Consider the following 16,760-nt stretch of genomic DNA (forward strand, 5'->3'; position numbering starts at 1 on the left):
GCATGCTGAAGGGAGGTTTTATCAGTATTTAAGTTCACCATTGCTGCAGTTTAATTTGCTATGAACAGAGTTCATTTACATCACCAGTCCATGTAAGAAGCCTGCATGCTACTCCAATTATTTTTGAAATTGACATTATACTTGCTAAGACATTTTAATATAACATCAGCACAAATTATAATGCATGTGGTATCGACATAGGCTATATACTGGTTTATGTGTTATGTCAATTCATGTTATCTTTATAGCTTAACTGGAGTTACATACATTATTTTTTAATTCAGGAAAACTTGATAAAAGTGATATATCGTGGATTGCAACATGTTTTGTTACATGAGGTGTGCAATGGATAATGTAGCCCTCAAAGGTATAACTGTGATATACACTTGACAAGGGTAAGAAATAATTCCCTGTTGATTTCTTTATTGAAATATTATTGATGAACCAATGGCAGAGTAACTTATAGTGTCACATTGTAAATGACGACTATTTTCCAATCAATAGAGATATTTCTCAGGAGCGCCGTGTACGTAGCACCCTTAGCATTGTCAGTGATCCCTCCCATTTGCCCAACAATCTCTTTGAAACCCCCTCCCCCATATCATAGGGACCATTGCATTAGGACAAGAATCGTGCGGCTGGTAAACAGTTTCTTCCCCCATTCCATAGGACTACTGAAGTCTCTGTCCAGTTATATTGTTCACTTTTTAACCTGTATCATTCATACACGTATTTGTTAATTTATTTGTGGTAATATTACTTTATGTGTTATGTGTGAGTTATATGTGCTGTGTTGTGCACTTTGGTCCAGAGGAACATTGTCTCTTTTGGTGGTATACATGTCTACAGTTGAATGACAACAAACTTGAACTTGCACTCAGATCCTTGAAAGAGCAGCAATGAATTGACTACTTATATTTAAGCATCCATGGTTAAATGCAGTAAATTTATTGATAATTGAAACAAGCCAGTTTTCTCATCTCTAGTGCTTTTAGCTTGATATCATAACATGGCTTTAAAGGCTTTCTTACTGGTATCACCAAGGAAACGGTGCAAATTAGTCACATCTATGCAATGCAATGGCAGTTGAACAGAACGTCAAGTTAGTCATCTTCAAATAGTCTTTTTCATCAGAAACTTTCTAATTTGTTGGAAGCTTAGTTTGACAATGGAAAAGTCATGTTTCTGCAATGTCCAGTGAAGGAACAAATATTAAAAGTAAATTCCACCCGCAGAACTAGTGTTGCTCTCACATGAGGAATACAAATTTAGCAGTCTATTGTGAAAATAATTTTCAAAATTTCATTTCATTATTAAAGTAAAAATAGTTTCACTGAAAAATATATTTAAACCACATATTCAAAAAATTATGGAGTAGTCATGAAATGAGCAAAGAGAATAGATCCATGTAACATGAATTTCATGTGTGAATGTACATTTATGATACATTACTGTATCCACTGAGGTAAATGGAGATTGTTGAGGCTGTGCTGGAGCTTCATGTGAGGGCTCAGTCAGATAAGAAAGGGCATCTTACTACATGAATAGAGCCTACAACTCTAACAATACAACAAGAGCACAATACTAAACTTCAACCAAACTAACTCCCTATATCTTTCCAAGACACTTTAAAAAAAATAGTACCATGAAAATGAATTGTGTTTCATTTAAATTAAAGACACTTTAAACACGTGGTCAGTGCTGTGGGGAAGTATAATCAGATACAACAAGTTAGCTGGTTCATTCTTCACACTTATTCTTTTGGGGCTCAGGTGATAGAATTCTTACAACAAATGTAATGAAAGGACTGGAAGCTATGAAAGGTGTGTTTGAGTACTTAATATCAGACCTATTCTTTCTATTAATTAGACAATCTCCCAGTTACACTAACAAACATACAAATTGTCAAAAGGATCCAAAATATTCTCCGTCTGGATTGGAAAACTCAACAGTCAGTGCTGTATCTCCCACGTTTAGGGTTAGTTCAACATGCTTGTTTTCCTAAGTAGCTTTAAAACCTTTAAAATTAATGCCCATTCTAAGAAAGTAGTAGGAGGTTAAAACAGTTAAAACAAGAACAAATGCAACAAGGTCTAACTTAAGTGCATTAAAATTGTTTCAAGTGCTGTGCAGTGAATTGCAGATCAGTTAAAAGAACAAAGACTAATTTTGCTCAGTCTAGCAACAACAACCTGATACTATTGTAAAACTTCAATGATTCAGAATCCTGAAGGCCTAACATTTGGCACACCCACCAGCAATCTGGAATGAGAGATGGGGACGGAAGGCATGTGGGGATTGAAAAAAATCTGGAATTCCAGAGTGGAGCTGAGAACCAAGGTAAGAGGTTTGGGGGCTGGATGTGCACCCAGAATGGGGTTGGAGTGAAGAACACCTTGGGGCAAGAACTTAAGATAGGTAGATGAGGCATAAAATACAAGAGTCAAGTTGTCACATTGCAGCTGTACATAATTTTTGTTAGGTTGCATTTGGAGTGCTATGTGTGGTTCTGGTCACCCAATTAAAGGAAGAATGTGTGGGCTTTGGAAAGCAGGAGGAAAAGGTTCGCCAGGATAAGAGAGTATCAGCTATGAGCAAAAATTTGGAAAACTTGGGTTGTTTCCTTAGGAGCATCACATGAAGACTGATAGGGTTTAAAAATAATGAAAGGCATCTATAGGGAATAGACAGTCTTTTTCCTTAGGTAGAAAATTCAACTTCTAGAGGGCATGATTATAAAGCGAGAGTGGGAAAGTTTAAAGATGCAGGGTTTTTTTTAATATATACACACAATAGTCCCAAAGCAAATTTTTCACCATGCATAAGCACTGCAAGCCTATCCCAGTCTTAAGTAAAGCTAGAATGTCCATTCTATTTCATTCATATACACTGATCAACACTGAATGACACGTTATTTTGTACATTAATCCTTTGTACTGAATGACACCAAAATGCTTTTGAGGCTCAAGCAAAAACAAAATATAGAAATACTTACTTTGTAGCTCTGTCTGATATCTTCAACTCCAGTTGGTGATCATCCAACATAGTATGCTGGGGTTTGAAAAATAAAAGGTAAATACCATAAACATTAGAATTAGAGATACTGTGAAAATACTGCACTGAAATTTTAAGAATTGGTCGAATGGGAAAGATAAAGAGAATGAAATACAGACAAATTTAAAGTATAGCTCAGAAATCATATTAAGCATTACAGTGTCATGGTTTGGTTATTGTATGCTAACATTTCAGTAGTACTAAGTACACTAGTTCAGCATAGTGTCCTCAGAATTCAACATATTCTTCTGTACTTTCTGGGTCAGAGCACAAACTGAAAAGCTGAATTATTACTTGCACATAGAGATAAGGCAACTTTTAAAGTAAATGACAGCTTACAGGCTCAAAAGCAGTTTAAAAATAAAGCTAAAGAGGATGTACTTATTTTTGTGAATGAAACGTCTATAAAATTCAATACTACTACTCAAGCAACATTTGTTACTGAGTACATCGGTTTCGACCATCCTTTCTACTCCCACCATTCAATCAAATAAACTACTGTCAGAAGACAAAATCAGATAAGACAGCCATTTGCAGTTATTATTTTAGCATGAATACTCAATCTGTCATTTTACTTTGTTGGTACATGCAATGCAGAATCCCAAGATGGAGCTCCTTCATCCCAGATTTTCTAACATTTACAATGAGGGAATCTTTTCTTGCATCAACTGATTTCAGCTGGGATTTTAGATGAAGATAAAAACAAATACACTTCGCTAAAAGCTTATTTCAGATTTGTTTAACACATTCAGTGTTTTTTTTTAAATGCTTTCAGCCACTTGAAATATTTTTAATTATAAAAATAAATTGTATTTGAAGTGGCTGTGACTGTTTTTTACACTTGAAAACTCCAGAAGGTGGAGGTAAGGCTTTGACAGCTGTCCAAGCTCTTGTGGCACTTGAAGGGTAGCATTACTTTACTAACACCACTGAAGGTCATGCTGTGCCTTACACCACTCTGTTGGATCCAGGCTGCTTCACTCAGGCAGGATAGAATCTCTGCATGATACATCTTGTGATGATAAACCTGATACTGAAGTATGGGTTCCTGGTGATCAAGGCAGACAATGGGCCACGATTATGACATGTTTATAATCCCAAAGTATTCAGGAATGCTGAAGCACACGTGAATATGCTTCCATGGATGTTCTCCAATAACAAAGTGCATATTCTTGTTCTCTAATCCCTTGACTCTGGATTTCTAAACCTTTTCATCTCCAAGATTTTAGGAACGTGTAGGTTGATTGTAACCACGTTCATGCCAGAAGCTGTTTAACAGTGCTACAGTAGGTTTTACCCATGACGACAGCCCCGTATTTATGTTGCTGTTTTACAAAAATATGCTATGTTATATAACAATCACACTGTTCTTCTCCTCTACTAAATTTTTAAATCGGTCCTAGACAGTTGATACCCTTTTCCCCTTTCAAAGTTGTTATAATAACAGATCACTGGGTCATTAACACTGTTTCTGAAATTTTGCAATGCACAACTTTACCAATGTTTTTTTCTGCATTACATATGTGACTACCCTCTAACATTACTGTGTTGGTTTTGAAGAGTTTATGTCATCTTGAGGATATGAAATGTACTATATAAACGCCAAGTTCTCCCTTGCTTAGTGAAAGCTTAACACAATAATCAATTACATCCGGAAAGGAACAATAGCTGAATCGGTACTCACTATCAAGCAACGACACTTGTATATTCACTATTTAAGCAGTTGCACAAACAAAGCAAAAATTCTTAAGCTGTTAAATTTGGAACAAACCACAGACAATTACGAAATACCATTCTTAGCTTACCCATAGAGGAAAGATGAATTTGTGCCAGTTAATAATACCTTTCTCAAATCAAGCTTGTAATATCACAGATAATGTATATACTCACACAATGAAAGGATTTTTGATACAATTATTTCTACTAACCTGAACATGTATTCTCACTACTGAGCAAATGAAAGCCATATAATAACATAACAGAGTGGTGTAGAACTTGATTATTTGTTTTAATAGCATACTTTTAGGAATTCTCTCATTTGCTTAAACACCATCTCAGATTTTGAATTTTCTCAGCAAAAGCCGTTGCCAGTTAGGCTAGAATTAGTTAGGCTAGATTTGAAGTAGAATTTCAAATCTGAATTGATTTCCATGGCACCAAAACCCAACTCGAAAATCTAATCTCTATGACTAAGGGAAATAATATATATTTGAAAGAATACTCCACGAACTCATTGCATGTCTGGTTACCTGTAGCAGTTTTAAAGCTTTATTGGCATGTTCTGGTTTTGCATATTCCACAAAGCCATATCCCATTGACAAGAGAGATCCTGTAAAACAAACGACAGAAATTCAGATACAGCCCATCAACTTACAGGATTGTTCATAACCACAAGGCAGTTTTCTCAATATCTCTATCAAGGTTTCCATTCTGTATAGAAGTCATAGAATATATAATCAATAATGGAGAAAGAAATGCTGAAGCTAGCTGGTCTGCCCTCAGCTAAAAGTCACTTACACATTGCAGCTCAAGAAAATGTTCATTTTTCCATTATGCAGAACAAATGACTATAGATGTATCACAACATTAGAGTAACGCAAATTAATTGTTGTTTAAACTGATGAACTGTTGAAAAATGCTTTCTAAAGACAAAACAATCATACTTTTTGTCAAGCCAAAGGATAACCCACCTTAATATTTTAAAAACTTATCAGCATTAAAATCAATTACAGTATTTCTAAAAGCAATTTACAGTAGGACTGTACATGCACACCCCATTTATAAAATGGGAATTTAAGTAATTATGTTATATAACAAACTTTGAAATTAAGTAGATGCTAAGCAATAAGGGACACAATCTCTTTTTAACCTGGCTTTAACTTGAACTAAAATGCCTTTAAATATGACATTATATTACATAATTACCAAATTCTTTGTTTTTAAACCACACCATAGCAAATACTTTTAAATACATTAATGCCACTTAATTTTCTCAAACAAAATTAAGAAAAAAAACTATTGTTTTACATTTCCTCAAATATTTTAGAGGCTCATTAGCAATATTTTATATTACCAAATCATGGTATTTAGACAAACTATGTTATAAACAGAAATACCTGTGCATACTGAATTAGTTCATAGTAAGTTCTACATTGATCTTTGAAAAACAAAATAAATCTTCACCTGTCCTGCTCTTCTTCTTTGAAATAGTGCAATTTTTTAATGATCCACATTTGCTAAATACCTTGAAAGGAAACATTAAATAATAATAATTAAAAATCATAAAATTGTTATAAACCCATTAAATAAGTGCTATTGATGCAAACATAAATGTAAACAGGCTCACTACATTACATGTGCAGAACTATTCATTTGGCAGGTAAGCACCATGTATGCTGAAGTGAATGATTCACCAAGCATTGCCCTTAGCATTGTCAAAATCCCTCTCATCCACCCTGGAATCTCTTTGACCCCTTACCATCAGGCAGGAGGCACCGTAGCTTCAGGACAAGGACTGTTAGGATGGGGAGCACTTTCTTCCTCCAGGCCTTGAGACCACAGAACTCCCTGCCACCACTCAGGTCTCATCACTTATGAAGTGCCTATAGCGATATACTGTCATAAACGTACCTTATGTTAAATGCCAATCTTCTGGAATAGATTTTATTATTTGTTAACTTATTTGTGGTAATATTACTTTGTGTTATGTGTGAGTGATGTGTACCGTGCTGCACACCTTGGTCCAGAAGAACTTTGCTTCATTTAGTGGTGTACATGTATACGGTTTGAATGACAACAAACTTCAACTAACAATGCAAAGCCTTTCCATGATCAAAATGGCACAAGGAGAAAGTATAAAGTACTCTGCCTGGATAAATGAAAACCAAGAAAAATTCAAAAAGCTTAACACTATTTAGGACAAAGCAATCCTTTTACAGGCAACTCAATTTATGCATCTCTTAAATTTTCATAACCACTTCCACTGTGTGCATCATCCACAAAATGTTCTTCAATTACATATTGTACCTATTCCAAACAATACCTCATATCAGTAGCGGCTATCAAAATAAAAACGAGGTAACACTACCATCATCTGCGAATTTCTCCTTGAAGGCTTACACATTCTAACTTGTGTCATTACATCTGTAATTTGTCATTACAGATTCTAGATCTTAGAATACCTAACACAACCACTATGCTAGCAAGACTTGTTCTTCAAGGGAATTCAGAATGGGCAATAAATGCTGCTCTTGCCACCTATGTTCACATCCTATAAAATGAAATTAAAAAGTCTGTGGTTTGGCAAGCATAGGAAAAGCAACCTGTCAAAGTGATGAAATCAAATAATTTAATTCTCCATTTTACTTTCCTGCCTAATCTGAATTATTTGTGGTTCTGAAACTTTAGTTTCTCTGATTTTATTTATCCATTTCTCATCTGCATCAAGAAATATCAATTTATTTTTGCTCATTTGTAAAAGGAATGTATTAATAAGTGTCAAAAGAGAGTTACACAATTTAAAACAAGTACAAGCCACTGAATTTGATTATTTATAAGAAATGTGCAGGAACCTGTCTTTTAAATACTATCATTGTATCAAACAAGAACTATCGGATAGATACAGGAGACATCCCCTTTAACCTATGAGCAACTTTCCCCATGGAATGCTTTCATGACTGACTTCAGTGGCTCCCAGAAATCACCTGCTCAATGTTGGTTCATCAGAAGAAAGAGCTTTTTTATTTGAAGGGTCCAGTATGGAGGAGGATTGAGTTCTGCAAAATCATGGTGCATAACATGCTTGGTGGTTCCACAAAGTCCTAGTGTGTGACATGGTTTATTGCCTGACTAGGAAAGTACCAGATACACCAAGAAGATCAAGACTCGAGAGAAAAATAATGAACACAGGAAATGGCAAGATCTAAGAGAATTAAAGCAGCACAGGATGGAGAGATGCAGGAAAAAAAACTTAGAAAAGACTTGGAAGACACAATATTGCTTTGTAGAATACAGATAATTGAATATGCTAATTAACAAGGAGCAAGTTGAAGTTTTCAATTTTAGTTCTATTGTTTTGAATTTGTATTGTTTAGCCATTTGGTTATCCTGTAAAGTTACTAAGTATTTCAGTGTCAGTGACTTCACAAAATACCTGTATGATTAAAACACAAATCTGAGACAAAACCTCTATTTGGCAAAATGTCTTTTTACCAAATATGACGAAAAGAACAGAAATGGTCATGGCAAATACCTACACAATTGCATTATTAATTGCAAAGATTTGCATCCATAGAGATGTTTTGACATAGGAAAAGCATCCAAAAGAAACTCTGGACTGTCAAAAGTCTGCAGAAATCATGCAACTATCTAGCACCATGAGCCTGGAAAACTAAATTTTTTATCAGTAAAAGATGTGGCAAAACTAAAATGTACTTCAGATGTACAGCAGATGAAACCACTTGCTGTTCAAAGGCAGCTCAGACAGTAACACTTTTGCATACTGTGATGAATACGTTGGAGGCTAATAAAGGAATTGCCAGATTAACAAGTTAATATGCGAACAATAGACATTGATCAGTAGATTCATGCCCAGAATAAGACTGAATCTTTGGATTTTCAAGGGAAGAAACAGTTCAATAGACAGGCAAGCATAACAGAGTAATACACTTCAAGCTATATCCAGTGGACAGAGAGGAGCAGCTCATCGAGAATTACCATTGGTAAAATACATATGGCAAAGACATTGGTTTTGCATATAATATAAAAATTATCCCCAATGTCATAGAATTGCATGGACCCCAAATGCCATAATTTTCAAATATATTCATAAGAACCTGATAGCGAGTATAGGGTGCTGTTGCTAGAGGTCAAATCAATTTTGATGGTGGAAAAAATACTGTTACTTCAATGAAAAATGACAGACTTTTCAAATCTTACTTTCCTTACCACATATTTTAGTCATCTGAATAATCTCACTTTCCTTACCATGCATTTTAATCATCAGAACTCCCTGATACTGATTTATGGTAGTATGTTTAGCAGGAGAAATGTGCTCAATTTTCTAGAGCTGTCTCTAAAATTTCCAAAATTATACCACAGAGGCAAGAGTCTGCTTCTCTTTCTGCCAGTTCATTAAAACATGAGTGTGCCATTTCACTTCTGAATCTCAACAAATCTAAACTATACAAATGGATGCAGATAACTTCATAGAAGTAATACACCTGGAAATCCCACATGTAAGGTATGATGACACTAAAGTGGCTTTTCCAGAAGCAGAGCAATATATCACATTACAGTTGGAAAGGTATCCACTAATAAATTTATATTGTTTCATTAAACTTCCTCATAAGGTGAAAGCAGAGAAGTTTAAAATTTTGAAATCAGAGATATTGATTAGAATAAACCATAACCGAGACTTCTTATCTGATAGTTTCACAGCTTCCAAATGATTTTAAGCATATTAGATTATCAGCCACACAAGAAACTACTGGACATGCTTCTTGCATCTTAAATAACTGCTAGCACACTATTGTTTTACAGCAGTCCATGCAGAAATGAGACAGTTAGTAAGTCTGGCTTTTGTACCATTATATAACTGATTGAAAATACCAATATCTGGTTTCATTTGAGGTCCTTAGGTGTGTATTGTCAAAATGATTCACCGTCCCCCACAACAATTCTGGATTATGAGTTAGATGCAAAGTTTTAATCACAGATTCTAGTAAATCCAAATTCAAATGTGCAGCACTGATACTATGAATTTTTGGTGACATCTCAAAAGCAGTAGTCAATTCTGTAGCACAAGAACCTGCACATTCTCACAGTCAGCAAAGACAGATAATTCTCATCAATGCAGGTTTGACCCAAAAACCTATTGCGCTCACTGTTAGCAGGATAAAATACTTTCATATTATACAAATGTCCAAGACAGGGAAATGGCAAACAAACACATTGAACCATGAATACTTAAATCAATGCAGTGATGAAAGCTTATCAACCCAGATAAACCTTTGTTACTTTCTCCTGATGGTGCCTAGTCTGAGCATTTGCAGCATCCTCAGTTTCAATTTCAAATTACTAATATCTATAGAAATTTTAAAAACCTTTCTGATATTTAAAACATAAAAAAGAGCAAACTCTATAGAGAACTTCAGGATACTAAACAGTGAAGACAGTTGGTTGGATAGTTTGTAAAGAAAGACCTAGCTCTTTTGCATCATTCATTAATGCTGATTTTAAGCAGCATTAGATGCTGATAATTCTATTTTTATGATGTTCAGAGCAGCCAGGCAGGCAGGCATCCAGTTTTATATTGATTATGCATGTTGCTATAAAGGAGCTAATGGTGACGCTTTGTCAATTCAGCCAAATCGCAAAGCTCAACTAACAACCAGTTACTAACAAGATTTTTTCTTTCTAAATTTATTAATAGGAATTCATATATTTAGCAAAAGCCACATTATGTGACAAGACTAAAGTCAAAAATACACTGCAAAATTGTAATTTACAGCAATGATAAAAGATCACATATATTAATGCAAGTAAAGGGCTAGGCTGAGGAGAATCACAAATGGTGTATTAAGTGTTGAAGTTGAATAGGTGGCCAAGACCAGTGAAAATAATAGATTTACATTACAGATTATCTGAAGAGAAATTCAGACTCAGTGTAGCAAAGGGTGGAGCAGACAACTGGACACAGCTCATGTAGGTATACTAAAGACACTAGAAAATTAGAAAAAGGTAAGAGGAGAGCTAGATTATTATAGTATAAACAAAACACATTTTTATTGGAAGATAAAATGTAAATACAGTATAACAAAAGACAGCTTGCTTTATCTTTTGCTTATGGGCTTTGCACCAGCTGCTTAAATGCAACAGATGGTATGCAGCATCACTGTTAACTTGTTCACATTTAACATTAAACTTAACAGCACCATATTACAAGCTTACTGCCGACACCACTGTTGTGGGCCATACCAAAATGTGGTGATGAATCTGCATACGGGAGGGAGACCAAGAACTTGGATGAGTGGTGTAATAACAATAATGTCTCAATGTCAACAAAACGAAGGAACTGATTGTGGACTTCAGGAGAGGGAAACCAGAGGTCTATGAGCCAGTTATCATCAGAGGATCAGAGGTGAAGAGGGCAGCAACTTTAGTCACTATCTCAGAGGACCTGTCCTGGACCCATCATATACATATAATTGCAAAGAAAGCACAACAGTGCCTCTACTTCCTCAGGAGTTCATGAAGATTCAGCACGTAAATGAAAACCTTTTCAAACTTCCATAGATGTGAAGTGGCTGCATTACTAGATATGGGAACACGAATGCCTTTGAGTGGAAAACCCTACAAATGGTAATGGATTTGGCCAGGTACATCACAGATAAAGCCCTCCCAATCACTGAGTACATCTACGTGAAACGTTACCATAGGAAAGCAGCATCCATCATCGAAGATCCTCACCACCCAAGCCACGCTCTTTTCTCACTGCTGCTATCAGGTAAAAGGTAGAAGTGCCTCAGGACTCGCACCACCAAGTTCAAGAACAGTTACTACCCCTCAGCCATCAGGCTCTTGATCAAAAGTGGATAACTACACTCATTCTATTTCTGATGTTCCCACAACCGATGGCCTCACTTTATTTCATACTCATTATTTATTGCTATCTATTTATACTTGCATTTGCACAGTTTGCTGTTTATTGATCCTGCTTACAGTTACCGTTCTATAGACTGGGTAAGTATGCCTGCAAAAAAAAGTATCTCAGGGTTGTATGTGGTGACATGCATGTACTTTGATAATAAATTTTACTTTCAACTTTTTTGAACATTAACATTTTTCACAAGTGCTTTGCACTTCATCATTGACCTAAAGTCCTAATAACAGACTATGTATAGTTGTGGACCTTTTTCTACAATTAAGGTTCAAGAAAATTAGGCATGAAATTATACTACACTTTTATTTTCTTGAATCATTGGTAATATTTTCAAAGCTGTGCAAAACTTCCCATAGGTCCTCATCCCAAATGAAAGGTAACCACAAATTTCCTGCCTTGGGCAAATTTTCAGGTAACAGTCACTTGAAAAAAACATACAAATCAGGTCAAGGAATTTTCAGCCTAGATTTCTTTTCCTCATCAAGAGCACCTTAGAGTAGATTAAATTAGCCCAAGCATTTGTTAGACTGCCATGAGGAAATCTGCAGATGCGGAAATTCAAGCAACACACACAAAATGCTGGTGGAACGCAGCAGGCCAGGCAGCATCTATAGGGAGAAGTGCTGTCAACGTTTCGGGCCGAGACAAGTCCTGATGAAGGGTCTCAGCCCGAAACGTCGACAGCACTTCTCCCTATAGATGCTGCCTAGCCTGCTTTGTTAGACTGTGTTTATAGAATTGTATGCTGTCGTGGCCACAACATGAAAGAAAGAGCATGACTAGGTGAGAAAAGATACAAAGAACTAATACAAAAAAAGGTTTACAAGGATGTTGCCCGAATTGGAGGGTTTGAGTATCAGAAGAGACAGGATATGCTAGGTTTATTTCTCTTGGAGCAAAAGCAGGTGAGAGGTAACATGGTAGAAGCACAGTTAAAAGAAAAAAAATTGTGAACCCTTTGCCTGGTTTTCTGCAATAATTACTCATAAAATGTGGTCTGATCTTCATCCGCGTCACAATACTAGACAAACACAACCTGCCTAAACTAATAACACACAAACAATTGTGCTTTTCATGTTTTTATTGAACATGTTGGTCAATCATTCACAGTCTAGGCTGAACAAAGTATGTGAACCCTTGGTAGAACCTCCTTTAGCAGCAATAACCTCCACCAAACATTTCCTGTAGCTGTTGATCAAACTTGCACAATGGCGAGGAGGAATTTTAGACCATTCCTCTATGCAAAACTGTTTCAGTTCATTAATATTTCTGGGATAACTTGCATGAACAGCCCTATTTAGGTCATGCCACAGCATCTCAATTGGGTTAAGGCTCTGGCTTGCCATTCCAAAACACAAATTTTCTTCATTTTAAAGCATTCTGTTGTTGATTTACTCTTGCGTTTCAGATCATTGTCCTGTTGCATCATCAAACTTATATTAAGCTTCAGGTGATGGGACAGCTACTCTGACATTCTCTTGTAAAATGTCCTGATACAATTTTGAATTCATTGCTCCCTTAATGATTGCAAAGCTGCCCCAAACCATGATGCGCCTTGCACCATGCTTCACAGTTGGAACGAGATTTTGGTGTTGATGTGCAGTGCCTTTTTCCCTCGTATCTTGTACACATTTGCCAAAAAGTTCAACTTTTCTCTCATCTGTCCACAGAACATTGTCCCAGAAATGTTGTGGAACAGACAGGTCTTTTGCAAACTTGAGACGTGTAGCAATGTTTTTTTTTGAGATCAGTGGTTTCCTCCATGGTGTCATCCATGAACACCACTCTTGTTTAATGTTTTCCGATTGTGGACACATGAACAGAGACTTTAGCAATTTCTAGAAATATCTGCAGGTCTTTCACTGTAACTCTTGGGATCAATTTTTTACCACCTTCAGTATTGCATATGTGCTCTTGGTGTGATCTTTGCAGAACACCCACTCCTAGGGAAAGCAGCAACATATTGAATTTCCTCCATTTACAGACAATTTCTCTTAATGTACTGATGAACACTACGGTCTCTAGGAATGCTCTTGTAGCCTTTTCCTGCTTCATACATCTCTATAATTCTTCTGAGGTCTTCTGAAAGTTGTTCTGATTGAGGCATGGTGCACATAAACAGATCTTTCTTGTGAGGAGCAGGGCACACCTCAGAACTCATTTCATTGACTGGAACACCTGACTCCAAATAGCTTTAGTAGAAGGCATTAGCCCAAAGGTTCAGACACTTTTTATAAACCTACACTGTGCTTGTTTAAACTGTGCACTCAGTACTGACGAGAAGTACAATTGCTTGTGTGTTAATAGTTTAAGCAGATTGCGTTGTTTATTATTGTGACTTGGATGTTTAATTTTATGAGTAATTAATACAAACTTTTTTCTACAACTGTACATAAAATTATGTGAGATACAGGCAGAGCAGATAACAAACATCTGTTTTCCATGGTGGGGAGAGAGGTGTCTAAATCTAAATGGCATAACATTGAGGTAAGAGAGACGTTAAAGAGACGTTAAAGAGGGATGAGAGATGAATTTTCCAAACAAAGTAGTTGCATCCAGAATGAATTGGCACAGGTGTTGGAGGCAGGAATAGTAATAACAATCAAGAGGCAGGCACATGAAAGATCAGTATTCATTCTAACAGTAGTGACAGTTCAAGCAAAACACACAAAAAATGCTGGTGGAACACAGCAGGCCAGGCAGCATCTAGAGGGAGAAGCACTGTTGACATTTCGGTCCTGACGAAGGGTCTTGGCCCGAAACATCAACAGTGCTTCTCCCTATAGATGCTGCCTGGCCTGCTTTGTTCCACCAGCATTTTGAGTGTGTTGCTTGAATTTCCAGCATCTGGAGTATTAATGACAGTTCATTCCATTATCTAGGCTTTGTAATCTCCTCTTTATGTATCTCCATCTCTCCTTTCTTTAAGGGACAAAACATTGAATTTTCCCTTCTATTCTGTACCTTGTTCGGCTGCAACGTTAAAAAAAATTGTTGAGTTTAATAATGTCAATGTTCAAATTAGCATGTGAAAATAATTGCATGTTGCTTGCCAAATAACACCAAAATAAAAATATTTAAAAATTACAAGGGATCTTGTGACAATTATACCTGCAATGGTTCATTAATTAAATACAGCTTAATAAATTAATTTAGTAGGTGATGGCTATTCCAATCAAACGTGGAGAATTCAAAATGCTAAGGCAGGGAGTATGAGGAATAGCAACTATGTGGAAGATTCTAACTATCTAAGCATTTATTATTATTTTAATTAGGGCATTAGTTAATAATCATTGCTTTGGGCAGGTGTCTAGAAAGTTTACTTTCAAATCATCAGATATTTAAATGTCTATCTGCCTTAACATTATATCATACCAAATTCTCCCATATGTAGAGAAACTTAATTTGTACAACATCTTAAATGATCACATAATGTCACAGAAAGGCATTTGACCTATTTAGTTACATAGGAGGTTCAATCTCTGTTGTACCTTAATTTAGCATAATATTAACACCACAAATAACTGAGATAGTGACCAAACATGGTGTTTCAATGTTGTTAGCCAAGATCAATATCGCTCAGAATAAATGTTGCTCTTTATGTCAGGAGGAACATGTCCATCTTTTATGTCTATCTAAGGGGGAAGATGGAATGTTGGTTTAATGTCACTTCTGGAAACTAGCATCCTTAGAGGTGAAGCATCACACACAAAATACTGGTGGAACGCAGCAGGCCAGGCAACATCTATAGGAAGAAGTACATTCGATGTTTTGGGTCGAGACCCTTCGTCAGGACTAACGGGAAAAGGGAGATAGTAAGAGATTTGAAAATAGAAGGGGGAGGGGGACCCGAAATGATAGGAGAAGACAGGAGGGGGAGGGATAAAGCTAAGAGCTGGGAAGTTGATTGGGAAAAGGGATACAAGGCTGGAGAAAGGGGAGTATCATAGGATGGAAGGCCCTGGCAGAAAGAAAGTGGGAGGGGAGCACCAGAAGAAGATGGAGAACAGGCAAGGAGTTATTGTGAGAGAGAAAGAGAAAAAAAAAATTAAAAATTAGTGATGGGTTAAGAAGGGGAGGAGGGGCATTAACAGAAGTTAGAGAAATCAATGTTCATACCATCAGGGTGGAGGCTACCCAGACAGAGGTTGGAGTCGTTCCTCCAACCTCAGTGTTGCTTCATCTTGACAGTAGAGGAGACCATGGACTGACATATCGGAATGGGAATGGGACATGGAATTCAAATATGTGGCCACTGGGAGATCCTCTGGGAGACAGTGCGTAGGTGTTCAGCGAAATGGTCTCGTCTATATATATATATATATGTATATATAGATCTCGCCTATAATATATAGATGGCCACACCGGGAGCACCGGACACAGTATATCACCCAAGCAGACTCACCTGGAAGGACTGCCTGGGGCCCTGAATGGTGGTGAAGGTGGAAGTGTAAGGGCAGGTGTAGCACTTGTTCTGCTTACAAGGGTAAGTGCCAGGAGGGCACTTGGTGGTGAAATCCCATTGGAGATGGTGAAAGTTATGGAGGATTATATGTTGGACACGGAGGCTGGTGGGGTAGTAGGTAAAGACAAGAGGAATTAGAAGTGTATTATTTAGAACATTGCTCTGGAATGTCATCATTGATCTTAAGCTTACATAAAAGTTATAAAGGAAACATATCAGCACTAGGGACATGTTCTCTAGATGTTTGCTTGGTACCTCTGGCTATGTTAAGTTATTTTAGGAGGAATAAATTTGTAAAGCAATTTTTTTTGCATCACATCACAATAGATCAAAGCATTAAATATTTCCTAATTATTTTGCTTTCATCTTTAAAAGATTTCAAAGTCTGCTGACCAAGAAAGTTACAAGAGGTCTAGGTACGATCTTCAGAAAGCTGCTGGTGAAGAGGCAATTTCGGACTAAAACTGAATCAACAAAGGATGCTTGACAGTTGAGGCAGTGCTTAAATGTTAATCATCTTTTATAAGTTTAAATAGAGCAACATAGGTACAAAAGGGTTTGGCTTCCAGATGAGCTCAA

The 16,760-nt window shown here is 36.5% G+C and overlaps 1 protein-coding gene across 2 annotated transcripts in view; it reads right to left on the minus strand.

Annotated features, from left to right (window-relative positions):
• rbm19 (RNA binding motif protein 19) overlaps positions 1-16,760 on the minus strand; it is a 290,972-nt gene that overhangs the window by 206,392 nt on the left and 67,820 nt on the right. For both annotated transcript variants that reach the window (XM_059988287.1, XM_059988288.1), the window contains 3 exons: positions 6,238-6,298; positions 5,304-5,383; positions 2,996-3,051 (listed from right to left, as the gene is read on the minus strand). In XM_059988287.1, coding sequence (XP_059844270.1) covers positions 2,996-3,051; positions 5,304-5,383; positions 6,238-6,298 — 197 coding nt within the window. The remainder of the gene's footprint in view (positions 1-2,995; positions 3,052-5,303; positions 5,384-6,237; positions 6,299-16,760) is intronic.

Source organism: Hypanus sabinus, chromosome 13 (genome assembly GCF_030144855.1).
Source record: "Hypanus sabinus isolate sHypSab1 chromosome 13, sHypSab1.hap1, whole genome shotgun sequence".
Lineage (NCBI taxonomy): Eukaryota > Metazoa > Chordata > Chondrichthyes > Myliobatiformes > Dasyatidae > Hypanus > Hypanus sabinus.